The sequence below is a fragment of the Neomonachus schauinslandi genome, chromosome 7 (genome assembly GCF_002201575.2).
Source record: "Neomonachus schauinslandi chromosome 7, ASM220157v2, whole genome shotgun sequence".
In the NCBI taxonomy this organism is placed as follows: domain Eukaryota; kingdom Metazoa; phylum Chordata; class Mammalia; order Carnivora; family Phocidae; genus Neomonachus; species Neomonachus schauinslandi.
Window position 1 is genome coordinate 54,092,313 of NC_058409.1, and position 27,746 is coordinate 54,120,058.

A 27,746-nucleotide genomic window follows, 5' to 3' on the forward strand; every position below is an offset into this window, starting at 1 on the left:
AGAGCACACATGTGTGCATGAGTGGGGGGAGGGGCAGAGGGAAAGGGTAAATGGCAGAGTATATGTGCATATAATTGGGGAAGTTCTCTAAAGGAAAATGAAGCTGCTGTTACTAGAAGAAAGAAACATAGAGACAAAGCAGCAGATGTCTACTCTAGGACACAACACCCTCATGTATTATTTATGGTCTCTGTGGGTAAAGGGCTAACAAAACCCCTTTTGCTTCTGCATGAGAATTTAAACTTCGGTTAGCTTTCTGGCTCTGTGTCACTGTAAACAAGATAAGCATTGCTTGTGATAAAAATGACCCCTAATTAGCAAATTGCATTTGGACTTGGAACTACAGATGACCTCTAAACACTAGAGGAGGATGCCGTACTTTGGGCTTCTCTGTAGGTAGTGACTCTTATAACTACCTGGGCATGTCCCTTGTGAGGACCTGAAGCTATGCTTGAGGAGTTGTTACAAGTGATATTTGTTCCAGTGGGGCACCAGCCTTCTAAGCCAGGGTGGCTCCAACACCTGCCCAGGGTGGACTTGTCACCTTGCAACTGAGCTGTCCTCTGGGGGGTAAAAGCCAACAGCTCCTGGACAGCTGTGTGGGACATGGTTTGAGGAGGGACAGCTGACATTGGCAAGCTCTGGTTTGTGTCTTATATCTTCAGAGTAGACTGGTGTCAGGTGTGGCCTGTGGTGATTCTGTGATTCTGAAATGTTTAGCGGAAGCCAAGGAGACCCTCTGGTGGGCGCTGAAGTCACTGATAATTCTTTGAGATAGGGTGGTTGGTTTAAGGAAGCCCTGCCAGTGAAAGGTGACAGAAGCTCAACTCCAGCTACTTAAAGAAAAAGAGGGGCGCCTGGGTGGCTCAGTCGTTAAGCGTCTGCTTTCGGCTCAGGTCATGATCCCCGAGTCCTGGGATCGAGCCCCGCATCGGGCTCCCTGCTCCGCGGGAAGCCTGCTTCTACCTCTCCCGCTCCCCCTGCTTGTGTTCCTGCTCTCACTATCTCTCCCTCTCTCTCTGTCAAATAAATAAATCTATCTTAAAAAAAAAAGGAATTGATTGACTCACTCAAACACTTCATGCACAGGTAACTTCAGGTATGTCTGAATCCAGCAGCGCCCAGGATATCAGCAGGGCTCTTGTCTCGTTTTGCATTTTTCATCTGTACTTGCCACTGTGCTGGCTTCATTCTTAGGTGGGTTCTTCTTGTCAGGTGACAAAGAGGGCTGATGACGGCTTAGCCGATTACTCTAGATACAAACAGAATGTGCCAGAAAAATATCCCATAGTTGACTCTGATTGGCGTAGCTTGGCATGTGACCATCCCTGAGCCAAACGATGTGACCAAGGGATAGATTGTGGAAGAAGCAGGAGCCTGTGATTAACAGTTCTGTAAAAACAGGGCACAGGCTCCCAGTGGAAAATGTCACCACCAGTGCTCTTGTCTCCCGTTCCAGTGCATTAGCGAATTTAAAAGGCCTTCTTCCACCATTTCTTGTCACTTGCCTCCCCACCCACAAACACACACTCATACTGAGTTATGTACCCCCACATATCACCAGCTCTCCCTTACTGCATTTCATTATAATTACTTGCTCATGTGTCCATCTTCCCTGTTGGCCTCAGAGCTTCTTGTTGCTGAGCACAACATCTGGCATATTCACGGATGCTCAATAATTGTGGAACAAATAAGTAAATAATTTATAAGGGTGTGTGACTAAATGTTTTCATGTAGTATATAATCATATCTCTCACACATCCTTTTTTGTGATTTTTTTTTTTATATAAACCTTTATCCATTGTCACCGTTTGCAGATATTTGTGTAAGCCAGACACAATAATTTTTGGTCTGTCATTTCCACAGTGTTGTTCAGGGATCAAGACTAAATTCTGTTTTTCTTTCTTTCTTTCTTTCTTTCTTTTTTTTTTAAAAGATTTTATTTATTTATTTGAGAGAGAGAGAATGAGAGAGAGCACGAGAGGGAAGAGGGTCAGAGGGAGAAGCAGACCCCCTGCTGAGCAGGGAGCCCGATGTGGGACTCGATCCCGGGACTCCAGGATCACGACCTGAGCCGAAGGCAGTTGCTTAACCAACTGAGCCACCCAGGCGCCCCTAAATTCTGTTTTTCAATTAGGTGTCTAATAACTTGCAGAAAATCAGAAAATTGGGGGCCCAAGCAATCCGTGTCTTCTCTTTGCACTTCCTTAGTGAATTCATGAGAATGATGATGAGAGCCAAGCCTTCCAGGGTTGAAGGTTGGGGATGTAGGCCTCATTGGCAAACATGTCTGGCTCAAGAATAATGAATTAGGAACATTTTTTGTACTACTTTGTTACTCCAGCTTCCATAAATGTGTGAATACAGAGTTCCATAGGGCTGATCCTTGTAGACATTTTTTTTTTTTTGCCATTATTATTTCAGCATTTTCCTTCCTTATCCTTCTTTTTTTTACCAGTTAATGGGGAATCATGTGCTGTTTGTCTCAAGTTAACAGTCTCCATGATCTTTTCATTACCCTGCATTAGCAGATCAGATAACAAATCTCAGATTTAGGAACCTTCTTATAGAGAGGCTTGTATCTTGTTTTCCACGTTTCAAACATCTTGCTAAGCTTTTGGTTAATAACACACCAAGCCAATTTGTGAGTGTTTAATTGAAGAAAATACTTCTGCCTCCATCTTTCCACCACAACTTCCTTTTTCTTCTTTTAAATATCTGGAGTTAGAGGGGCGCCTTGTGGCTCATTTGGTTAAATGTCTGACTCTTGGTTTTGGCTCAGGTCATGATGTCAGGGTTGTGAGACAGCCCCACATTGAGCCCCGCCTTGAGCCTTGAGTAGGGCTCCATGCTCAGCACAGAGTCTGCTTGAGTTTGTCTCTCCCTCTCCCTCCCCCTCTGCCTCTCCCCCTGCTTGGGTGTGTGCGAGCACTTTCTCGCTCAGATTAAATAAATAACATCTTTTAAAAAAATATCTTGAGTTTGAAAATTAAGTCTTCTGTGGGTCTTTCACTTTCTTGATGACATTTTGGCTATTGCAAATGGAGTAGTGTGAAAAATTTAAGAAATTACCACAGTCAGAAAATTCTACATTTGAACTTTTCTCCCCAACAAATCATACCTAAACATCCTTCTTAAGTTATGTACTCTGGATGTTGCCTAATTTTTCCATTCCAGTTCATATAGACCTGTTCTCAAGAGTATTCCTGTTGATTTTTGGTGAACGTTGGAGATAAATACATGAGCAAGCAAGGAAGGCCTAAAAAGAAGCAGTAGATAAAATTCCATGTCTGATTGAGCCATCTAAATGTTAAGTCCTGGAGAATTTCTGCTTCAAACATTTTTATCAGTAAAGCAAGGCTTGATGTGTGATGTGCAGGTACCTGAGACAGGATCTGACACCTAATAGCTTCTCAATAAATAGTTGAGTGATAGAACTATTCAATAAACATTTTGGAAAGTTGGTAGAAATCCTACATTTGAAAATGAATCTTGTTGTCTGGCTGTGAGTTGGCACTTCCCCATGTGCTTGGGAGGAACACTTCTGAACAGTACTTTTCTGCCCCCATAAAAATGATTCTGTGCTGATGGGGAGTTCCCACAGTTTTGGGCAGCAACTCAGAACTGGATCTGGTTGGGACTTACAGAGATTGTTATCGCCTGGGAAGGGCCTACACGCCATGACCAGAAGCACCGTCTTGGTCTCCTTGTAACCATCAAACTGCTGTCCATCTTGTCAGTTGTCTTGCTTGTCCAATAAATGTGTAATAAACACTGGAGTTTTGTGATTGATTTTCAGAAAGGAAGAAGACCATTTCTTTGGGCAGCCGAGAGGGGCCACACTGAAATGATAGAAAAACTTATCTTCCTTAATCTACGCACTTCAGAAAAGGACAAGGTGAGTTGGACTCTTATTTCTTTGCTGAGAACAAGAGAAAGGGGAGTGACACCTGGTATATAGATTTGGTGATGTCATTTTGGTCAGGAATGTTCAGTTGTTACTACAGTCAGAGTATGGAATATCCAGATAAAATGAACCTACTTTTGCAGTGGAACATCCAGATTGCTAATTTTCATTCCATAAATGTTTGTGAAGTCAATAGACTACATGGATTTTTCCGCTGTTAACTCCAGTTTCCTCTTTTCCTCCCCTGAGGTCTGCTGGAGACTGGGGAGGGAAACCCTAATGGGCACCCGTATCTTTCTGCACATCTTTGATTATTTTCTTAAGAGGAATTCATACATACACATGGAATTGTGCGTCCAAAAGTTTTGCACATTAAATCATTTGGTATACATTGCTAAACTATCTCCCAGAAATCTTTCACCAGTTTACCTTCACATAGGTCATATGGGATTGCTTCTAAATTGTTTCACTTTTTGTTAGCAAATTAGCAGCAAAGGTAGAACAAGGAGCATGGATGGTGTTTCCCTTCTGGTTCAAATAACTATGTCTTTTCATTTGAAACTTTAAAAAATTGTAAATTTCACTTGAAACTGGATAATGTGGCCCACACTCTGGACTACAGCTTTAATCAAAATGAAACCTCTCAGAAGCCCCATTTCAGCCCTGTTGGAGGGGCATGTTGCTCAGTGCAGCGGACTCTATCATGAGTTTGTCTCTGTTGCAGGAGGGGAATGCTGCTCTGCATCTTGCAGCAAAGCATGGTCACAGTCCTGCGGTCCAGGTGCTGCTAACCCAATGGCAAGAAATAAATGAGATCGATGAGGTATGTGAAGTTGCTCATTATAGGTAAGCACAAGACTCACAAGTGGAAGGGTGGGAGGATTGGCTTTCATGGGAGGAAAACAAAGATGTTAGTGCTACAGAGTGTAAAATGTCATGCTAAAAAATCCATTCTTTTTTCTTTAAAGTATCCCAGCAAGTAATTTGTTAACCCATTCATTTATTCACCCATTCCCTCAAAAATATTTAATATGTAATTTATGCTAGGTAGAGTATGTATTCTTATTCTAGAAGCCTACAGGCCAAGAAGGGCATGAAAAAAGGTGGGAGCTGAGAGGGCCAAGGCAGAGATTAAAAAGGGCTGTGCTCACCAGGGGGAGGGCGGCTTGGCTTTGATTTGTAGACCTTGCAGGGTTTTAAGCAGCAAAGAGAGATGGACTCCATTTTGGGCATAGGCCTGTGACTGTCACAGTGGTTTGAAGAGGCGCTTGGTGCCTGGAGAGCCTGGAGGTGGGGACACCCGGTCAGGTGATACTGGAAATTGCTAAATCAAGAGCTATGGAGAAAGCCTGCCACCAGGACACTCACAGGGAGCAAATAGGATGAAGGAATAGGAGGAGGCAGAGGCCATAGGATTTGTGACTAGGGTTAGAGAGAGGGAAGAATTTTTGATGCCCAATTCGCCGGTTTGGACTACTGGGAAGGGGGAGTGCCTGCCCCTGAGCAGAGATTGAGATCAGTAATAAGGATTTTGGAGGACTTTACTCTGAGGCACCTGCAGGGTGCAGGTACGTTCAGGTGGGAGCAGTGGGCAGACAGAAACTCTCTGGGGTTCAGTGGGCTTTAGGGGGATGGAAACTGGGCGCAGGCTTAGGTGGAGGAGCTGTGGCTGTGGAGGCAGATTTGCGAGTCATCTGCTCTTGATAGTCACTTTTAACCTTTGGGTCAATGAATTCTACACGGGCTCTTTGGAAAGAGCTCCTGGTACCTCTCTGAGCTATATTGTAAGAAGATAATCATTTAATTTAAGGCACCAGTGATTGTAAGGTATATCATTATTTTATATGACACTAAGAAAAAATAATGCTGCCGCTTAAACCATGACACACACAAGCTTTTTTTGTCCCTTAGAATAGTTTATACTTCTTGAAAGAGTTTTTTTAGAATTTTATCTTAGATTTTTTATTAGACACATTTAAGGAACAAATAAGCAAGATAAGTTGGTTCCCGAACTTCACACTGAGCTTGATTCTTCTAAATCACTTTCTTACTCAGAGTCTCGAAGTCTTTGCTTTTCCAAACAAAATACTGTCCTTTTTGCCTTCAGAGGTGCTTGCGATGCAACATTTCTTTAAAGGGTACCCCACTAGGGTTTCTGAGATTTTCTTCTAAGCTGACACCCATTCTGATTTAATGCACACTACAAGCAGTATAACAATATCACATCTACTATCTGGTTGCCTGAGATTGGGAGATGCATCCTGATCCCAGATACGTTAAAATAGGGTGGTACTTAGAATTGGTGGCTTATGACCATAAAAGTAGCAACTGTGGGCAACATAATGCAAATGGAAGGGTGTGAAAGTGAGCCTCCATGATGCCTGGGCCAAGTCGGTGTTCCCTTTGGACCAGAGAAGCCCACCAGGCTAGTCCCTTGCATCCCTGGACTTGCGCACCCAGAGATTAAAAGCAGGGCTCTGACTGTGTGGGTCAGGTCTTGGCTCCATCAGTTTTCTAGGTAGGTGATCTTGGGCTTAGTCCTTAGCCCCTCTTAGCCTCAGTTTCCTCTTCTGTGAAATAGCCCCCTAAGGCCATAGTGAGGTTTAAATGGGAAGGCGATGGCACACACACAGCACCAGGAATAGAGCCTGGCACATGGTAAGTGTGCAACAGTTGGCATCTGTTATCATTGGTGTGGTCTGGGTGCAGTGTATGAGTTCGTACCCGTGGTATATACTGCCATTATCCTCATTTTATTCTCTTCAAGTTTCTGGAGGGGAGTTAAGCCAAGCTTTCACTTGAGGATCACGGACAAAAATAGAGCCTTCATTTGTTTACTTTTGTGTGTGTTCAGTCTTTTCTGACTGTCTGGCATAATGATGATCAGGTTTAATTGGTTTAACTTATTTAAAGAAGATCCCGGGAATTTGATCCTCTTGAATAAAAGTTATGAATGATGTGTGAGAAACTAAAAACAAAACAAAACAAAACATGAATCACCTAGGGTAAATCTTAGGTGTGATTGGCCTTCACAAACCAATATAGAGATCATAGCCACAGGACTTTTTTTTTTTTAAGATTTTATTTATTTGACAGAGAGAGAGAGCACAAGCAGGGGGAGCGTAAAGCAGAAAGGGAAGGAGAAGCAGACCCCCAGCTGAACAGGGAGCCTGATGCGGGACTCGATCCCAGGACGCTAGGATCATGACCCAAGCTGAAGGCAGATGCTTAACCAACTGAGTCACCCAGATGCCCCCTGTAGTCACAGGATTTAATTAAAAGTCTTAATCATGTTTGCCCTGTTCTAATACTTTACCACTGGAATGTGTGCACTTGGACTTCATCCACCTTTTAGCTATTTTTGAGTTAGGGCACATTGGAGAGAGCTCATAAAGTCCAACTAACTGTCATTGCAGATTATCATAGGTTTAATCTGCACAAAATAATGACCAGTGATAATATTAGCCTTTTGGATAAGGCCCCTAATATTCATACAGTCCTCGGCTGCCTGTGTTTCCTGTTGTAAGCTGTTGCTGGACCAGTTGGAGTGACCCCTATGAATATACTCTAGAGGAGTTGTCTCTAAAGAGGCTTGGTAGCAAACTCTTATCAGTAAGGAAAGTTTGGGTGTGCATCTGTCACATACATTTATAATTAAATTAATATACTACAAAACATAAACCAGAAATATAGTTAAAAATTTAAGATAAAAATAAATATAAATAGTAGTTCTTCTATTTTCTTCACACTGAAATGATTACTTTAGAGATGTTGGAAATATTTTCCTTCCATTTTCTTTGTGTTCCTATGCATATATATATATATATATTTTTTTTTTTTTAAGATTTTATTTATTTATTTGAGAGAGAGGATGAGAGGAGAGAGAGAGCACATTAGAGGGGGGAGGGTCAGAGGGAGAAGCAGACTCCCTGCCTAGCAGGGAGCCCGATGCGGGACTCGATCCCGGGACTCCAGGATCATGACCTGAGCTGAAGGCAGTCGCTTAACCAACTGAGCCACCCAGGCGCCCTGCATATATATTTTTATTAGCTGCCCAGAGTTCATTTGACTCTTCCTCAGCTCTTGGACGTTTTCTTTATTTCATTTTCCTTTTCTTTTTTTTTTTTTTTTTTTTAAAGATTTTATTTATTCATTTGACACACAGAGATACAGAGAGGGAGAGAGAGAGCATGAGCAGGGAGAGAGGCAGAGGGAGAGGGAGAAGCAGGCTCCCCGCTGAGCCAGGAGCCCGATGTGAGGCTCGATCCCAGGACCCTGGGATCATGACCTGAGCTGAAGGCAGACGCTTAACCATCTGAGCCACCCAGGCGCCCCGTCATTTTCCTTTTCTTAAAAGTAATGCTGTTACAAACCTCTTTGTATAAAAACTGTAGTTTGAATTCCTCACTATTTCCTTTGGGTATATTCTTAGAAGTAAGATTGTTGGGTCAAAAGTATGAATGTGTATTAGACTCCTGATATATTAAAGATGTGAATTCTTTCCTTCACATTTTTTTGCTAATGCTTTTCCCCACTGTGGTTTGCCATTTGGCATCTCTTTTCCTGGAAAATGAGAAGGCCTATTATGGGGAGAAATTCCTTCGTAACAGATGGCAGGCCCAGGCACTCAGGTAAAGCAGCATGGATACAATTTTTCCATCCCTTTGAGATGGGGACATTAGTTCCATGCTCCTGCATCCCTTTTGACAGGATTGTTCATATCTAATTAGCTACGAGTAAAGCCTTCTGAATTTAAACTAATGCATTTGTTAAGCAGAATACTGCCCAAGGGGGGAAATGGTTAAGGAATGGGAAGGAATTCTGCATTTCTTCCCAGTATTTTTAGGAAAGAATCTTCATGAGGAGGGGGAAATATCCATATATTGTGTGATACCAGTTCCTTCTTTTCTTTCTGTATTTTCGCCTAAACTAAGCTCTCACTTTGTCCTACTAACATTTATCATAATGAGTTTCAGGAAACCTAATTACTGAGAAAGAGTATTACTGTTTGTTTTTTTTAAAGGACACACAACAATTTAAATCAGTTTTAAACATTAAAGCTGTACTTGGTACAAATGTGCACCATTTGTGTCTATATATCTATTTTGATAAGTTTCACACTGCATTGTAATTTGTATTTCCATGATTATCTTACTTACTAGGCTGTTCCCTTATTGTGGGCAGGGTTTGTTTCATCTTTCCAATCACAATGCCTTCACTGGACAGGCAGTAAGTGTCTAATAAATGTTTGCTAGATAAATTAATAAAGATTAAGGGTATAAATGGTGGATGGAAAGCTTGAAAGGAGGCAGCATAACAGGATAGGTAAGGGTGCAGGCTTTGGAGCCAAACAGCTGAATTTGTGTACTAGTCTTGTCACTTTTCAGCTAAGGCTTAGTTTCCTTTTCTGTAAAATGGCTTAATATTAATCCTGACCTCGGAGGGGGCGGAGCAAGATGGCGGAGGAGTAGGAGACCTGGATTTCGTCTCCTCTCAGGAATTCAGCTGGATAGGGGTCAAACCAATCTGAACACCTACGAACTCAACAGGAGATCGAAGAAAAGAAGAGCAACAACTCTCTGAACAGAAAAGCGACCACTTTCTGGAAGGTAGGACGTGCGGAGAAGTGAATCCGAGGCGATATTCGGGAGGATAGACGGCGGGGGAGGGGCCTCCGTCGGCCACTTTTGGCAAGTGATAGAGCCAGGGAGCACACAATTGGAACTTTTAGAAGTCGGCTCTGCTGAGGGACGTCACTCCGGTGGCTAAGCGGGGGGTGGAACCCTCCGGGACAGTGTGGTCTCAGGACCCTCGGGGACACAGAAAGACCAGGGGTGCCTGAGTGCGGCAGAGCTCCCAGGTATCGGAGCAGGGAAGCTGGCTGCAGAGACGAGCCGAGGCGCGGGCTGTCAGCTTGGGGTTGCCATAAACCGTGATCCGCGGCACAGTCGGGCCCCTGCTCCTCCAGCAGAGACCCAACAAGTGGCAGATCCAGGGAGACTCCCCTTCCTCCCCTGGGAGGAGCAGCGCAGGAGCGCACCGCAGGGATCTGCTGGGTTTGGAGACTCCACACGGGGCCGGGTGCCAGAGATAGAAACGCTCGGTCACAGGCCGGGTGAGCACAGAGTGTGGTCGGAGACCGGGGAGATGGGAGTGAGACTGCTTTTCTCTGGGGGCGCACTGAGGAGCGGGGCCCCGTGTTCTCAGCTCCTCTGGGCGGAGATTGGGAGGCCGCCATTTTCACTCTCCGCCTCCAAAGCTGTACGGAAAGCTCGCAGGGAACAAAAGCTCTGGAGAGCAAACCCGAGCAGATTACTTAGCCCGGACCGGGCAAGGGCGGGGCAATTCCGGCTCCGGCAAAGACTTTTGGGAACCACGGCAACAGGCCCCTCCCCCAGAAGATAGTGAGAACAGCCAGCCAAGACCAAGTTTACCGATCAATGAGAACAGCAGAACTCCAGGCTAGGGGAATAATGCACATAGAATTCATAGCTTTTTTACCATGATTCTTTAGTCTTTCAAAGTTAATTTTTTTTAACTGTCTTTTTTTTTTTGAATTTTTCTTTTTCCCTTTTTCAACCAACATCTTATCAATCCCTTTTTAAAAAAAAAATTTTTTATTTTTCATTTTTAGAGTCATATTCTATCCCTTCATAGTAGTTACCCGTATTTTTGGCATATATATATAAGTTGTTCTCTCTTTAAAATTTTGAGATAGTTTCTTCTAACAGATCAAAATATACCCTAAATCTCTAGTGTATGGTTTTTTTCTACTCCCCTGCCTGATCACATTCTCTCCCTTTTTTTTTAAAATCCTCTTCTTTCTTTTTTCAAACAACTTCTTATCAATCCTTTTATAAAATTTTTTATAATTTCCATCTTTACAGTCATATTTCATCCCTTCATCATATCAACCCTTATTTTTGTACATATATAAGTTTTTCTTTCTTTAAAATTTTGGGAGGCACTTTCTTCTAACAGACCAAAATACACCCAAAATCTAGTGTGTGGCACTGATCTATATACCAGCCTGATCATATTTCATCACATTCTGTTTTTTTTTTGTTTTGTTCTATTTTTGTTTGTTTTTATCTTTATCTTTTTCTTTTTTCTCTCTTTCCCTTTCTTTTCCCACTGCTTCAGGTCTTTTCTGATTTGTTTAGAGTATATTTTCTGGGAACGTTGTTACCCTGTTAGCATTTTGTTCTCTCATTAATCTATTCTCCTCTGGACAAAATGACAAGACGGAAAAAATCACCTCAACAAAAAGAACAAGAGGTAGTACCGACTGCCAGGGACCTACTCAATACGGACATTAGTACGATGTCAGATCTAGAGTTCAGAATCATCACTTTAAAGATACTAGCTGGGCTTGAAAAAAGCATGGAAGTTATTAGAGAAACCCTTTCTGGAGAAGTAAAAGAACTAAAATCTAACCAAGTAGAAATCAAAAAGGCTATTAATGAGGTGCAATCAAATATGGGGGCGCTAACTGCTAGGATAAATGAGGCAGAAGAGAGAATCAGTGATATAGAAGACCAAATGATGGAAAATAAAGAAGCTGAGAAAAAGAGAGATAAACAACTACTGGATCACGAGGGCAGAATTCGAGAGATAAGCGATACCATAAGACGAAACAACATTAGAATAATTGGGATCCCAGAAGAAGACGAAAGAGAGAGAGGGGCAGAAGATATAATGGAGCAAATTATAGCAGAGAACTTCCCTAATTTGGGGAAGGAAACAGGCATCAAAATCCAGGAGGCACAGAGAACCCCTCTCAAAATCAATAAAAATAGGTCAACACTCCGACATCTAATAGTAAAACTTACGAATCTCAGAGACAAAGAGAAAATCCTGAAAGCAGCTCGGGAGAAGAGATCTGTAACCTACAATGGTAGAAACATTAGATTGGCAACAGACCTATCCACAGAGACCTGGCAGGCCAGAAAGGACTGGCAGGATATATTCAGAGCACCAAATGAGAAAAATATGCAGCCAAGAATACTATATCCAGCTAGGCTGTCATTGAAAATAGAAGGAGAGATAAAAAGCTTCCAGGACAAACAAAAACTAAAGGAATTTGCAAACACGAAACCAGCCCTACAAGAAATCTTGAGAGAGGTCCTCTAAGCAAAGAGAGAGCCTAAAAGCAACATAGACAGAAAGGAACACAGACAATATACAGTAACCGTCACCTACAGGCAATACAATGGCACTAAATTCCTATCTTTCAATAGTTACCCTGAATGTAAATGGGCTAAATGCCCCAATCAAAAGACACAGGCTATCAGATTGGATTAAAAAACAAGACCCATCGATATGCTATCTGCAAGAGACTCATTTTAGACCCAAAGACACCCCCAGATTGAAAGTGAGGGGGTGGAAAACCATGTACCATGCTAATGGACACCAAAAGAAAGCTGGGGTGGCAATCCTTATATCAGACAAATTAGATTTTAAACCAAAGACTAATAAAAGATGAGGAAGGACACTATATCCTACTTAAAGGGTCTATCCAACGAAAAGATCTAACAATTGTAAATATCTATGCCCCTAACATGGGAGCAGCCAATTATATAAGGCAATTAATAACAAAAGCAAAGAAACACATCAACAACAATACAATAATAGTGGGGGACTTTAACACCCCCCTCACTGAAATGGACAGATTGTCTAAGCAAAAGATCAACAAGGAAATAAAGACTTTAAATGACACACTGGACCAAATGGACTTCACAGATATATTCAGAACATTCCATCCCAAAGCAACAGAATACACATTCTTCTCTAGTGCCCATGGAACATTATCCAGAATCGATCACATCCTAGGTCATGAATCAGGTCTCAACCAGTACCAAAAGATTGGGATCATTCCCTGCCTATTTTCAGACCACAATGCTTTGAAACTAGAACTCAATCACAAGAGGAAAGTCGGAAAGAACTCAAATACATGGAGGCTAAAGAGCATCCTACTAAAGAATGGGTCAACCAGGAAATTAAAGAAGAATTTAAAAAATTCATGGAAACCAATGAAAATGAAAACACAACTATTCAAAATCTTTGGGATGCAGCAAAGGCAGTCCTAAGAGGAAAGTATATAGCAATACAAGCCTTTCTCCAGAAACAAGAAAGGTCTCAAGTACACAACCTAACCCTACACCTAAAGGAGCTGGAGAGAGAACAGCAAATAAAGCCTAAACCCAGCAGGAGAAGAGAAATAATAAAGATCAGAGCAGAAATCAATGAAATAGAAACCAAAAGAACAGTAGAACAGATCAACGAAACTAGGAGCTGGTTCTTTGAAAGAATTAACAAGATTGATAAACCCCTGGCCAGACTTATCAAAAAGAAAAGAGAAATGACCCACATCAACAAAATCATGAATGAAAGAGGAGAGATCACAACCAACACCAAAGAAATACAAACAATTCTAAGAACATATTATGAGCAACTCTATGCCAGCAAATTAGATAACCTGGAAGAAATGGATGCATTTCTAGAGATGTATCAACTACCAAAACTGAACCAGGAAGAAATAGAAAACCTGAACAGACCTATAACCACTAAGGAAATTGAAGCAGTCATCAAAAATCTCCCAAAAAACAAAAGCCCGGGGCCAAATGGCTTCCCAGGGGAATTCTACCAAACATTTAAAGAAGAATTAATACCTATTCTTCTGAAACTGTTCTAAAAAATAGAAATGGAAGGAAAACTTCCAAACTCATTTTATGAGGCCACCATTACCTTGATCCCAAAACCAGACAAAGACCCCATTAAAAAGGAGAACTACAGACCAATATCCCTGATGAACATGGATGCAAAAATTCTCACCAAAATACTAGCCAATAGGATCCAACAGTACATTAAAAGGATTATTCACCAGGACCAAATGGGATTTATCCCTGGGCTGCAATGTTGGTTCAACATCCGCAAATCAATCAACATGATACAATACATTAACAAAAGAAAGAACAAGAATCAATGATCCTCTCAATAGATGCAGAAAAAGCATTTGACAAAGTACAGCATCCTTTCTTGATCAAAACTCTTCAGAGTATAGGGATCGAGGGTACATACCTCAATATCATAAAAGCCATCTATGAAAAACCTACAGTGAATATCATTCTCAATGGGGAAAAACTGAGTTTTCCCCCTAAGGTCAGGAACGTGGCAGGGATGTCCTCTATCACCACTGCTATTCAACATAGTATTAGAAGTCCTAGCCACAGCAATCAGACAGCAAAAAGAAATAAAAGGCATCCAAATTGGCAAAGAAGAAGTCAAACTCTCACTCTTTGCAGATGATGATACTTTATGTGGAAAACCCCAAAGACTCCACCCCAAAACTGCTAGAGCTCATACAGGAATTCAGTAATGTGGCAAGATATATAATCAATGCACAGAAGTCAGTGGCATTCCTATACACCAACAACAAGACAGAAGAAAGAGAAATTAAGGAGTCGATCCCATTTACAATTGCACCCAAAACCATAAGATACCTAGGAATAAATCTAACCAAAGAGACAAAGGATCTGTACTCAGAAAACTATAAAATACTCATGAAAGAAATTGAGGAAAACACAAAGAAATGGAAAAACGTTCCATGCTCATGGATTGGAAGAACAAATATTGTGAAGATGTCAATGCTACCTAGAGCAATCTACACATTCAATGCAATCCCCATCAAAATACCCAATCTACACATTCAATGCAATCCCCATCAAAATACCATCCACTTTTTTCAAAGAAATGGAACAAATAATCCTAAAAGTTGTATGGAACCAGAAAAGACCCCAAATAGCCAGAGGAATGTTGAAAAAGAAAAGCAAAGCTGGCGGCATCACAATTCCGGACTTCCAGCTCTATTACAAAGCACAAAAACAGACACACAGATCAGTGGAACAGAATAGAGAGCCCAGAAATGGACCCTCAACTCTATGGTCAACTAATATTTGACAAGGCAGGAAAGAATGTCCAATGGAAAAAAGACAGTCTCTTCAACAAATGGTGTTGGGAAAATTGGACAGCCACATGCAGAAGAATGAAACTGGACCATTTCCTTACACCACACACAAAAATAGACTCCAAATGGTTGAAAGACCTCAATGTGAGACAGGAGTCCATCAAAATCCTAAAGGAGAACACAGGCAGCAACCTTTTCAACCTCAGCTGCAGCAACTTCTTCCTAGAAACATCCCCAAAGGCAAGGGAAGCAAGGGCAAAAATGAACTATTGGGACTTCATCAAGATAAAAAGCTTTTGCAAAGCAAAGAAACAGTCAACAAAACCAAAAGACAACCGACAGAATAGGAGAAGATATTTGCAAATGACATATCAGATAAAGGGCTAGTATCCAAAATCTATAAAGAACTTATCAAACTTAACACCCAAAGAACAAAGAATACAATCAAGAAATGGGCAGAAGACATGAACAGACGTTTTTCCAAAGAAGACATCCAAATGGCCAACAGACACATGAAAAAGTGCTCAACATCGCTCGGCATCAGGGAAATCCAAATCAAAACCTCAATGAGATACGACCTCACACCAGTCAGAATGGCTAAAATTAACAAGTCAGGAAATGACAGATGTTGGCGGGGATGCGGAGAAAGGGGAACCCTCCTACACTGTTGGTGGGAATGCAAGCTGGTGCAGCCACTCTGGAAAACAGTATGGAGGTTCCTCAAACAGTTGAAAATAGAGCTACCATATAACCCAGCAATTGCACTACTGGGTATTTACCCCGAAGATACAAAAGTAGGGATCTGAAAGGGTACGTGTACCCCGATGTTTATAGCAGAAATGTCCACAATAGCCAAACTGTGGAAAGAGCCAAGATGTCCATCGACAGATGAATGGATAAAGAAGATGTGGTATATATATATATATCTATATCTATATATCTATATATATATATATACACACACACACACACACAATGGAATATTATGCAGCCATCAAAAGGAATGAGATCTTGCCATTTGCAACGACGTGGATGGAACTGGAGGGTGTTATGCTGAGCGAAATAAGTCAAACAGAGAAAGACATGTATCATATGACCTCACTGATACGAGGAATTCTTAATCTCAGGAAACAAACCGAGGGTTGCTGGAGTGGTGGGGGTTGGGAGGGATGCGGTGGCTGTGTGATAGACACTGGGGAGGTTATGTGCTCTGGTAAGCGCTGTGAATTGTGGAAGACTGTTGAATCTCAGATCTGTACCTCTGAAACAAATAATTCAATATATGTTAAGGAAAAAAAAAAAGATAGTGGGAGGGGAAGAATGAAGGGGGGGAAATCGGAGGGGTAGACGAACCATGAGAGATGATGGACTCTGAGAAACAAACTGAGGGTTCTAGAGGGGAGGGGCGTGGGAGGATGGGTTAGCCTGGTGATGGGTATTGAGGAGGGCACGTTCTGCATGGAGCACTGGGTGTTATGCACAAACAACGAATCATGGAACACTATATCTAAAACTAATGATGTAATGTATGGGGATTAACATAACAATAAAAAATTAAAAAAAAATTAATCCTGACTTCACAGAGCTGTGCTTTTAACTCTGCCAAGGGATATAGTCTTGGCAATGTAAGTTGGCATATAGATGCTCAACAAATGCTATCCATTAAGAGTAATGCATAAAAGGTAGAGAGAAAACATGCTGTTTCTCAAGTAATTTCATTCCTTGCCAAAGGGCGATTAATTTTAATTTTTTTCCTTTTTTTAGAATGGAGAAACACCATTCTTTCTGGCTGTTAAAGGAGGTCATGAAGAATGCAGCAAAGTGCTTCTGGCAGCGGGCAGCGATGTCAACATTCCAAATAAAGTATGTGCTCCGTGCCATGTTCACTCACACGGGGTGGGGGTGGGGAGCGCGGTTCTCAGAATGTTCTTTGGGCAATCTGGTCCTGAACTGATCCACACACTAGGCTTTTGTCGAATTAATATTTATAATTTGCTTTGTTTGAGGTAAGAATTAATGATTTACCTCTGATATTCCCCTAATTATTTTCTCCTTGGAAGCATTGCCATTCTTCCTATTGAAAGCAATAATTGAAAACAGGGGCAAAAGGAGCAGATAGTTGATACTTCTCAAATATGGAGACATTCTCATTCTACCTTGTTTTCTCCCTAACAGCTATACATGCCTGTCTTACACATAGTAAATGCTGGAAAACAAAACAAAACAGAACAAAACAAAACACCAACATTATTGTGTGAAAGCCCAAGTGGTCAGTCTGGAGCCTGAAGGAGACACGATGGTGCCTTCTTGTAAATACAGAATGCCTTTGTATTTAGGCATGGTGCTAAGATCCTGTGTCACTTACCTTCATTTTTTGGTGAGGGAACTGGAATTTAGGAAAGTTAAGGAACTTGTTCAGGATTATCTGACTAATCAGTGGCCATGGTGAGGATTCTAACCCTTGTGGTGGCCTTGCCTTTCAGATGGTTTTACCTTCTTTTTCTATTTTTTGAAGTAATTTTAAATTACAGTGAAAGTAACAAAAAATTTGAATAGTACCAAAGGGTATATTCCAACTGCATATCTCGGTTTTACCTCCCCAGAACTAATGGGATTGATAGTTCATTGAATCTTGCAGGAATTTTCCATGCATTTACATGGAAACTGTGATGAAGCACGCACATGTGTGAGTACTGACACCACCACATGGATCTGCGGCTCTGCACCTTGGGTTGTTGTTTCTTTTTTCTTTTAAGTGCCAGTATGTTTTGGAACTCTCTCCATATCAGCACAATGTACAGGCAAACCTTTAAGATATTGCAGGTTTGGTTCCAGGCCATTGCAAAAAAGTATCCCAATAAAGCGAGTGAAATGAATTTTTTGGTTTCCCAGTGCATATAAAAGATTACTGTGGTCTGTTAAGTGTGCAATAGCATTAGGCCCCTAAAAACAACGTACATACATTAATTAAAAAATACTTTATTGCTAAAAAAGGCTCACCATCCTCTAAGCTCTCAGTAAGTCATAATCTTTTCACGGCGGGGAGGGTCTGTCCTCAGTGTTGAGGGCTGCTGACTGATCAGGGTGATGGTTGCTGAAGGTTGAGGTAGCTGTCGCAGTTTCTTAAATGAGACAACAGTGAAGTTTGGTGCAGTGATTGACTCTTCTTTTTGTGAACCATTTCTCTGTAGCAAGGATGCTGTTTGGCATTTTACCCACAGTGGAACTTAATTAAAAATTGGAGTCAGTCCTCTCAAACCCTGCCCTTGCTCTATCAACTAAATTTATGCAGTATTCTAAATCCTTTGTTGTCATTTCAACATCTTCACAGCATCTTCACCAGGAGTAGCTTCCATCTTAAGAAACTACTTTTTTTGCTCATCTGTAAGAAGCAACTCCCCATCTCTTAGTTTTTTTATCACGAGATTGCAGCAATTAAGTACATTTTCAGGCTCCACTTCTATTTCTCTTACTATTTCCACCACATCTGCAGCTACTTCCTCCACTGAAGTTTTGTGCTTTCACCTTGTAAAAAAAAATGTGGTATCTGTGAAGTGCAATAAAGCAAATCAATAAAAGGAGGTATGTCTGTAGAAACAATGCCTTTTCAAAAGGTATAAAGTTAAACACTCGGATCAAGATTAGAGTCCCAAACTGGTAATGTTTTATACTCTTTATTCTGCTGGTGGAAGTGTACATTTGTACAATGCTTTTAAAAAGCAATTTGTCACTTACCTTTCACCCAGGCTTGAAAAATTCTGTTAAGGGAATAATCTTAAAAAGGGAAAAAGCTACACGCATTAAGATAGATAATAAAGTTACCTCCAATAGCCAAGAATTAGATACAGCCTATACATGCTATGAATTCTAGGGGAAAGCCAAATAAAAGTTTGGTGTACCTTTTTCTTGGAAAGTTATGTAGCTGTTAAAAATATTAATGGTAAATACTAAATATACTAAATATATTACAATATAAAAAATGTTCATGATATGGGGCGCCTGGGTGGCTCAGTCATTAAGCGTCTGCCTTCGGCTCAGGTCATGATCCCGGGGTCCTGGGATCGAGCCCTGCATTGGGCCCCCTGCTCAGCGGGAAGCCTGCTTCTCCCTCTCCCACTCCCCCTGCTCGTGTTCCCTCTCTCGCTGTGTCTCTCCCTGTCAAATAAATAAATAAAATCTTTTTAAAAAATGTTCATGATAGAACACCAAAAAAAAAAACCCAGTATGTATTTGTGCATACATCTTCACTATCTGAAATTTATATACACATGGACAAGACTGTGAGAGAGTGGAAAATAAAGATACTATGACTTGATTCCCCCTGGAGTGGCAGACTTATTTGTACAGTAAATGAGCACCATTATTTGTGCAGTAAATGAGCACCACATTAAGAATTCATGGGGCCCATGAAATTCTCAGAGTGTGGAGAGCTGTGCTGTTTTTCAGGCATTCACAGGTGCCTCCCTGCCCTCAGTCTTCAGCCCCCGTTGGAGTCCCTGGAAAAGCCTCCCTCATTATCAGGGTCCTATTGGGCTCACTCCTTTTGGCTGACTCCATTGTTCTGTGCCCTCCCTCCCTTCTGTACTTAATTCTGTTATCCTCCAGAGAGGTTTTGCTTTGTGATGGCTTTCACATGCTCACATTCTCCCCACCCAGCTGGGATTGCAGACTCCACATTGTCCATATCCTTACAGCCTCGGCCTCATCTAGGCAGCCTGGAAATTGTCCTGAGTCCATTTTTCAGCTTTTACATTTTTCTTGAGTTTTCCCCTGAGTTCATTAACACACTTCCTGGATCAACAGCTTCAGCCCCCACTCGTTGTTCGCACCTGTCTCCGCCTCACCCCCTGGGGGACCCGAGCAGTGTGCAGCAAGAAACCAGCAGCACGGACAAATTACTGGGGGGACACGTTAGGCTTATTTTGCTCTTACATCTGTAGGTGATTACTGTGTTTGATCTTGGAAATGCTTCACCTCTTGACAGTGATTCGTCTTGCTGTCCTGGAGATTGCTTTTGTGCCCTAACCCCCGACTAAGGGGAAGAGGTAAAGGATTGAGCCATTTCTGGGAAGGCAATTGGAGATTATGGATTGAGCTGACAGCAGAGGCTTCCTCCATTTGTGCTGGATGTTATGCTGCCCAGAGTTTGGGCAGTAGGTTCTCTTGAGGGTCGTACTAAGTGCCCCTGGTCCAGTGAAGACTTTTGTAGACCCTAACAACTCCTTTCTGGAGGCCCTACCCCCTTACATCTTATCAAACATATTTAAATGCCCCAACATTCCACATTAAAAAATTGTTTTTGCTGTAAATTATTTTAAAAGGCTTTTTAATTGGTGCTTTCATAATTATTTGGTTATGATAAACTCCCTTAATTTATGATTGACTCTGGTTTGTAAGAACTCTGTGTATACTTGGGAATTTGAAGAGGTGAAAAAATTGAACCTACAAATTGTTTACAAATGTAATGAATATTTTATGACTACTACATTTAACAATCAATGAAGTATGAATATGTCAATTAAATATTTATTCGCTTCAATTTCACGGTTTTCTTTTGGTCTCTTGGAATCAATAATTTTTTTGGTAAAGGTTTTAAACATTTCTTTGGCTCTTAAAAAGTCTGTAGGCCCTATACTCAGTGCTGATGGTGCCTCCGGGGTAAGATGCTAGAGTCTCACAGCTCTTCCTACTACCTCCTGGCTTTGGGTTCTACACAAACTTGCTTCTGATTCAGATCTCATTGGAGGGGGCATGTCTTACCATTCTGATCTCAGCCGCTTCTGATTCAGATCTTCTCATTGGAGGGGGCACGTCTTACCATTCTGATCTCAGCCCCAATGTTACCCTATCCTAGAGGATTTTCTTGATCACTCACTGGAAAGTAGTCATCCAGTCCTGCTGTTTTACTTTGTGTTGTTGCACTTAGTACGAGCTGTTATTATTCTCATAACATCTAGAACTAGTAAATAGATCTATTCTCAGTCTACTGATTGATTGATCTGTCTGCCAATCTATAGGTCTACTGGTTGTCCACCTCTACTGGAATGTACTAGTGGAGATCTTATTCACCATCCTATTTCCCCACTATCTAACATAGTGCCTGGCACATAATAAGTGCTCAAGTTTTTGTGTTTGTTTTTTTTGTGTGTGAAATGAATACTGTACATATTTACTAGCTCGTTTATTCTCCCAATATTACTATGGCTTGAGAAAAAGAGGTATGATGGTGTGGTAAACAGAATAATGCTCCCTCACCCCAAGGAGGTCCACATCCTAATCCTTGGAACTTGTGAATATGTTATGTTACAAGGCAAAGAGGAATTTAGGTTGTGCGTGGAATTAAGGTTGCTAATCATCTGACCTTCAAATGAGATTATCCTCAATTATCCAGGCGGGCCCAGTGTAATCACAAACGTGTTTTAAAGCAGAAGAGGAAGGCAGGTGAGGAGGTCAGAGCGATGCAGGGTGAGAAGGACTTAGCTGGCTTAAAAGTTGGAGGGAGGGGGCGCTTGGGTGGCTCAGATGGTTAAGCGTCTGCCTTCGGCTCAGGTCATGATCCCAGGGTCCTGGGATCGAGTCCCGCATCGGGCTCTCTGCTCCTTGGGAGCCTGCTTCTCCCTCTGCCTCTCTCTCTCTCTGTCTCTCATGAATAAATAAATAAAAGTCTTTAAAAAAAAAAAAAAAGTTGGAGGGAGGGGCCATGAGTGTGGGCGGCTTCCACAAACTGGAAAAGTCAAAGAAGTGGATTTTCCTGAGGGCCTCCAGAAAGGCCTTTATTTTAGCCCAGAGAGACCCATTTCACACTTCAGACTTCCAGAATTGTAACATAATACATTTGTATTGTTTGAGCCACTGAGTTTGTGGCAATTTGTTATTAGCAGCAATAAAAACTAATACAGGTAGTTATGTCCTTTTTTACAGATGAAGACAAAGAGGCCTGTACTTGAGAGGCCACTTATACAGGGTCACAGAGACATTTAGTAGCAGCACAAGCTAGAGTCCAGTTGGTCAGTGTGTGTGTACTGTTCTTAGTAGCATCTTATCTGTTGCTTCGTAAGAAACCTACTGGAAGTGCAGTGGCTTGAGCGACAATACCCTATTATCTACCACTCACGGCTCTGGGGCTTGGGCTGTGCGGAGAGATTCTTACTCTGGGTGTGTTATGTGGTCACAGTCAGGTGTCAGCCAGGACTTCAGGCATTTGAAAGCGTAAGTGAGCCGGACGTCACCGGTGGCTCGCTCCCATGACCAGCAGTTGGTGGCAGCTGTCAGCTGGGAGCTCAGCTCGGGCTGCGGAACAGCACTGATGTGTGGTCTCCTCCCAGCCTAGCAGCTGTTTTTTTTTTTTTTTTTTAAAGATTTTATTTATTCATTTGAGACACAGAGATACAAAGAGAGAGAGAGTGTGCATGAGCAGGGAGAGAGGCAGAGGGAGAGGGAGAAGCAGGCTCCCCGCCGAGCAGGGAGCCCGATGCGGGGCTCGATCCCAGGACCCTGGGATCATGACCTGAGCTGAAGGCAGACGCTTAACCATCTGAGCCACCCAGGCGCCCCGCAGCTGGTTTTTAATAGGCAGAAAGCAGAAGCTCCGCGGCCGGTTAGCGGCTACACCTGCCACTGACACACTGTCCCTTCTGCCCTACTCTGTTGATTGGTCCGAGCACTCACAGGGTCCGCCCAGATGCAAGGGTAGACCTCGTGTTGGGGGAGTGGAAGGCTCACATTGCAGACGGGCACGTGAGATGGCAGTTACTTATGCAGCCATTTTTGGGAAAATGTTACATCCTGTAGGACCTTGTTTGGTGGACCTAGAAACACTTCGTAGCAATCTTACAATTAATCAGTCAGCAAATATCCATTGACCTTATATTACTGCACGGCACCATGCTAAAACCTTTTGGAGGTTGGCAGGATAATCAAGAGCAATTTTGCCATCTAGCGTGGACACGAGGTGAAGCCACTTGAGCACAGAGAACAGGGAAGGAGAGGCAGTGAAGCTGGGTAAGGGGCCATCAGGGAACACTGCACAAAGATAGCAGTCATGCTAAGCTTTGAAACCAGACCTGGCAGAAGGGAGAGCTGCAGGTAAGCCGGCCAGGGGCAGGAGGGTGTTGAGGCATTTCCTGGGACCAATACCAAGTCAGCCGTTTTGGTTCAAGGAGGGGTTTTTCAGGGTGTATGGAGAGAAGACTTAGCCCTTGTCCACTTTGTACTTCTTAGAGAAGGGAAACAGGGATTTAGCTCATATTTGCCTGAGGCATGTGTTACCTAGGACTCTTACTCCTATGGGAAACACTTAGGGGAAGTAAAAAAGAGGCCCTCAAAATAATAAAAAACACATTGGATTTTCTTTCTTAAATAGTTTTACTGTTTCATTGTATTAATTAATTACCACGTGATGAATACCAGAAAGAATGCTGGGTTGTAATGGGGGTCCTCCCTGCCCTTTCCACCTGTGTCTTGCAGCTCAACATCAGTGCTTTGCAGATGGCAACCCAGAATGGCCATACATCCCTTGTCAGCTGTCTTCTCAGTGAGAATGTTGATCTGCACCAGAACGCAGAAGTGAGTCTATTCTAGTAACATGGGCTTTGATCCTGGTGCCGTGAGGCTGGCTGTGTGGGGAGATGCTCCTCGCAGATACTTTGCGGGGATGAGGTGTTCACAAAGGAGGAACTCTTTCTGGGAAAGCTGACTGACTTCTTTTGGAGACTGAGTCTTAATTTTGAGAAATAAAATCCAAGGGATGAATTTTAGAAAGTCATTGAAGTTCCGGAACAAAATGAATTCTTTGTGTTTTAAATATTGATATTTGCTGCAATAAAACTTCCTCAGGTGTCTAGAGATGCTGTTATTCTTATATTAAATTTATCAGTCTGGGGAAAAAAGGACACTGCTATAAATGGGAAGGAGAATGATCATGTTTCCCCCCTTTACTGAGTGATCTTGTTTTTCTTTTGAAAGTCAATCCTTTTTACTGATTTAGGTTTTCTGAAGTTTGAGTTGGCTTTGGTAGCATTAACAAAGGCCCTCTGTGGTGGAATTAGATGGAAAACATTCTTCTATTTTTCACCCTATTTTCATTTCTCCTGTGCGAGTGTTATTTCCTCTGATCTTGCTTAGCCATTACTATTTATTATATTAACTGGAGAGAAGGGATGCGATTTGATCACGTCTGGTAGTTTTTGGAGAACGATGTTAGGGAATTGGCTCTGAACTCACCGGGTCTATCCAAGGATAGACGCTTCCTGTTTCTCGGGGCGCAGGGGGGCAGTTGGGTCCCAGCAAGGCCGGTGGCCCCAGCAGGAAGGACACTGCCTGGCAGGAAGGACACTGCCAACGGATGCTTTCTCTTTTTTCATGCTTGGTGCCTCAAGAGAGAACATTCTTCCTGAGTAGAAGGGGCCTGCACAGAAAGCCTTCCTCCCACCCTGCCCCAACCAGTCCCAGCATGTCCATTTCCTTGCTCATGCCTGTGGCAGCCTGAGCTATGCAGCTGTGAAGTCCTACTGCCCCCCTCTTCTCCTCCTCCTCTGTGTGCTGGTGCGGCTCTTGCACACTCAGTACATCTCTCTTCCGTAGGTTTCTTTCCCAGTAGGTTTCCTGGGAAGGAGCCCCGTGCCAGTGTTAGAGTCAAGCTATCGGATAGGGGTTCGAATCCTGTCTCTGCCACTTCCTGGCTCCAAGGCCTTGTGGAAGTTATGGAATGGCTCTTTGCCTCGTATATAAAGTGGGGAATAGAAGATCTAACTGCTAGGGTTATTGTGAATGAAAACTATTAGCCCAGAGTTTAAAACAGAGTATAAACTGTTGGGGAAGTGAATATGCATTAAGTAGAATTATAAAAATATGTTCAATGTGCCTACCTGGTGCTTATTATTGATATCTCTTTCCCCTGACCAACCCTGTGCTCTGTCCTCATCACCTGCCCTCGCACACACCTGCCTTGGCTCTCAGCTCGCCTGCTGTGCATGGCCTCCCTGGATCTTCTGAGCGCCCTGCTCTTTCACACGTGCACCCCCTCCCCCTGCCACCCCCTGCCTTCCCTCCACCCTGACTGCCCCGCAGCTCACTCTCTCTCACACCTAACCTCTTTCTCCCCACCTTTTTTTCTTTTCGGCTGCCTTCAGTACCCCTGGAGACGTTTCTCTAGCGCCTCCATGTGCCAGTGGCCGCTGGGTGGTGGTGAAGCTGCAGGAGCTACGTGTGTGGTCCTAGAGGTGGTCATGACAGCCTGGTGGGGCTGGGAAAGAAGCCTGCCTGTGGGGATGGCTGAGAGGGGCTGGGACACTCCAGGTGAGTGAGGGTGAGGCTGCAGGACAGGCAGTTTAACTGCAAATGAGGAGGAAAGGGGAGCAGGCTGGAGGGGCTTGGTGAACATCCTGCGGCTGTATACTCTATCTACATGGGAGGGCTACACATGAGAATGGTGTCCCTGGGTGAGTGGGGCATTAGTCCCACAGAGTGCTCTGGGGAGAAAGAGCTCTAAATCACATCAGTTCAGGAAATGCTGAACGTGCATGCCTTTTCCACCTTGTAGCTATTCTCACCATAATTTAGGTCTTGGAAGGCACTGAGAAGTCCTGCAGTTAAGCCTATTTCATATTTCTTATCATTCTTATCTAAGTGAAAGTGTCAATTCTTCAGGAAGGCTTTTTTTCATCTTCAGAAAGGTTAGCCGTCTGCCCATCCCACTTATGCTCTCCTGCCACTCTCCTTTTCCTCCAAAACACTTTTCACAATTTGTATATTTTGTGATTTTTTTAAAAAAAAATTAATATTTTTTTACTCCACTATATTGGAAGATTCCTGAGAATGGGCCATGTTAACCACTGAATCCTTAACCTCCTGAAAAGAGCCTGGCCCATAGTGGGTGTTCAGCCTATAGTTCTAGAACAAATGAAGGGGGAGAGCACAACCTTGGGATGGAAATGATGCTGAACACTTGCTATTGGCCGGATGCTGTGCTGGGCAGCTCCAGTACTAGGAGATTATCAGGACATCTCTATCAAAATGAATTGCTTTTTGGTCTGAATGATGAAGCCAGAATCTTTTGGATTTGAAATTTTCTTTCTCTTTCTTTCTGCAGCCAAAGGACTCCCCTCTTCATTTAGCTGTTACCAACAACCATATCTCAGTTGTGAACAGCTTATTAAGTGCACAGCACAACATTGACATCTTAAATCAGGTAAGCCAGGTATATCAGAACCCGAGAGTCTGTTTTCTTATGATTCAATGCATTGTGTGGCTAGGGGTAGTTTTGAGCAAGTTCAAGGTACCCTAAAAATTTCCAGGTGGAATATACATATTTTCTTTATCCCTTTTCTTCTGTGACCCCCCTCCCACTTGCACACACATACTTTTTCAAACACACAACTGGGGTTCAGCTCGTGCATTCTTAAACCTGTTTGCACTTAACAGTCCCAGCACCTCTGATAGATAAACAGTAGCTCAGAGGTAAATTGCCAACGGCTCTTTAAATCAAAAGCCACTCTGTCAGTATGAAATATAATTGGCTGGTGGTAGCCCTTTGTCACAAGGAGGAAGCTTTGTTTCTATATTAGAGACTATAAATGTGTCTTCCTTTTACCCAAAGGCAAAAGAGACCTCTTTGAATTAAAAAAAAAAAAAATCACCAATCCACTGGAGCAGAATCAAATGCCCCGTAAAAGGAATCCATCACTGGCTGGAAATGCAAATGCTGAGGTGGAAGATTAAGAGGGTGGGAGTGGGCACTGTCTGAATCAGGGCCATCTCTGGGGCTGAGCTGCCTCTCCCAAGAGCTGTCAGGAGTAGGAAGAGAAACTCTTGGGGGGAGGAGCTCTTCTGGAACCCTGGGGACAGATGAGAACTCTGGACACCTCTTGCCTTTCTGACTGCCTCTACCTAGAGAAGCCTCAGCCTGCACCCTGAGGGGAGGGAGCGGCCAGATCCAGTGTGCATGCCTGTCCTAACCCTGTCCTAACCCGCTGGGTGGCCCTCAGCTTCCGAATCTGGGGAACCCAGAGCACTGCCTCAGGTCTCTCCAGTCTCCTCCAACTCCAACCTAGGAGTTCCTTTGTGTGGGAGCAGAATGGACACTTACCTACACTTCCATCCCTTCCTTCCCCCACGGACCTTCCTCCCTGTGTTCCACTATCCCAAACGTTTGGGGGCGGCGGGGGAGGACCTTTTTTTATTATATATACTTATGTGTCCAAGTCTGTTAATGCCCCAAATATTTCCAAATGAGCAGAATCTTTGTTCCATACACAGAACTCACATAGGATTTTGGTTTCACCAGAACTGGCTAGATTCACTCCAGAGAAGGAGGGCTTATTAGTGGGCACCCCGCCCCCCCCGTTATAGAATTAGACTTTATCATTTCAATTTTCTGTTAGATTGGGAATACACTCAATGTATAACAATAAGAAAACATACATAAGGTAAAAACTTACATTTGTTTGTAATTCCCCCCCAAAGAAAGACAACTCTTGTTAACATTTTGGTTCATTTCCTGCCTTTTAGACTTAGAGCAGTATCGTCGCAATGAAATTTTATTGGTATTTGATGTATGACACTTGTATCTCTGTTCCATGTTGGTATAGACCTTTGATAGTTTGTCATTTAAGTGTGATGTTTTCGATGAGCCCCCAGAGGGGCACATTGCCACCCAAAAGTGAGTCTTTAATAAATGCTTTCTGATATTAATTATGCTAATGCCCCAAGCAGGTTGGCCCTGTGCTCTGGTTGGAAGAGTACTGAGCTAGATGCTATTGCCCACCTGTGTGACTCTGGGGAAGTTGCTTCCTCTCTCTGGTTCAAGGGTTGGCCTAGACAATAAATAGCGTTCTTTTCAGTACTATTATTTTAGAAATATCTGCACATTAGCAT

General features: G+C 42.7%; 1 protein-coding gene across 1 annotated transcript in view; it reads left to right on the forward strand.

Annotated features, from left to right (window-relative positions):
- ANKDD1B (ankyrin repeat and death domain containing 1B) overlaps positions 1 to 27,746 on the forward strand; it is a 67,374-nt gene that overhangs the window by 26,099 nt on the left and 13,529 nt on the right. The window contains exons 6-9 of the mRNA XM_021697693.1: positions 3,800 to 3,898; positions 4,632 to 4,730; positions 23,340 to 23,438; positions 25,963 to 26,061. Of these exons, the coding sequence (XP_021553368.1) occupies positions 3,800 to 3,898; positions 4,632 to 4,730; positions 23,340 to 23,438; positions 25,963 to 26,061 (396 nt within the window). The remainder of the gene's footprint in view (positions 1 to 3,799; positions 3,899 to 4,631; positions 4,731 to 23,339; positions 23,439 to 25,962; positions 26,062 to 27,746) is intronic.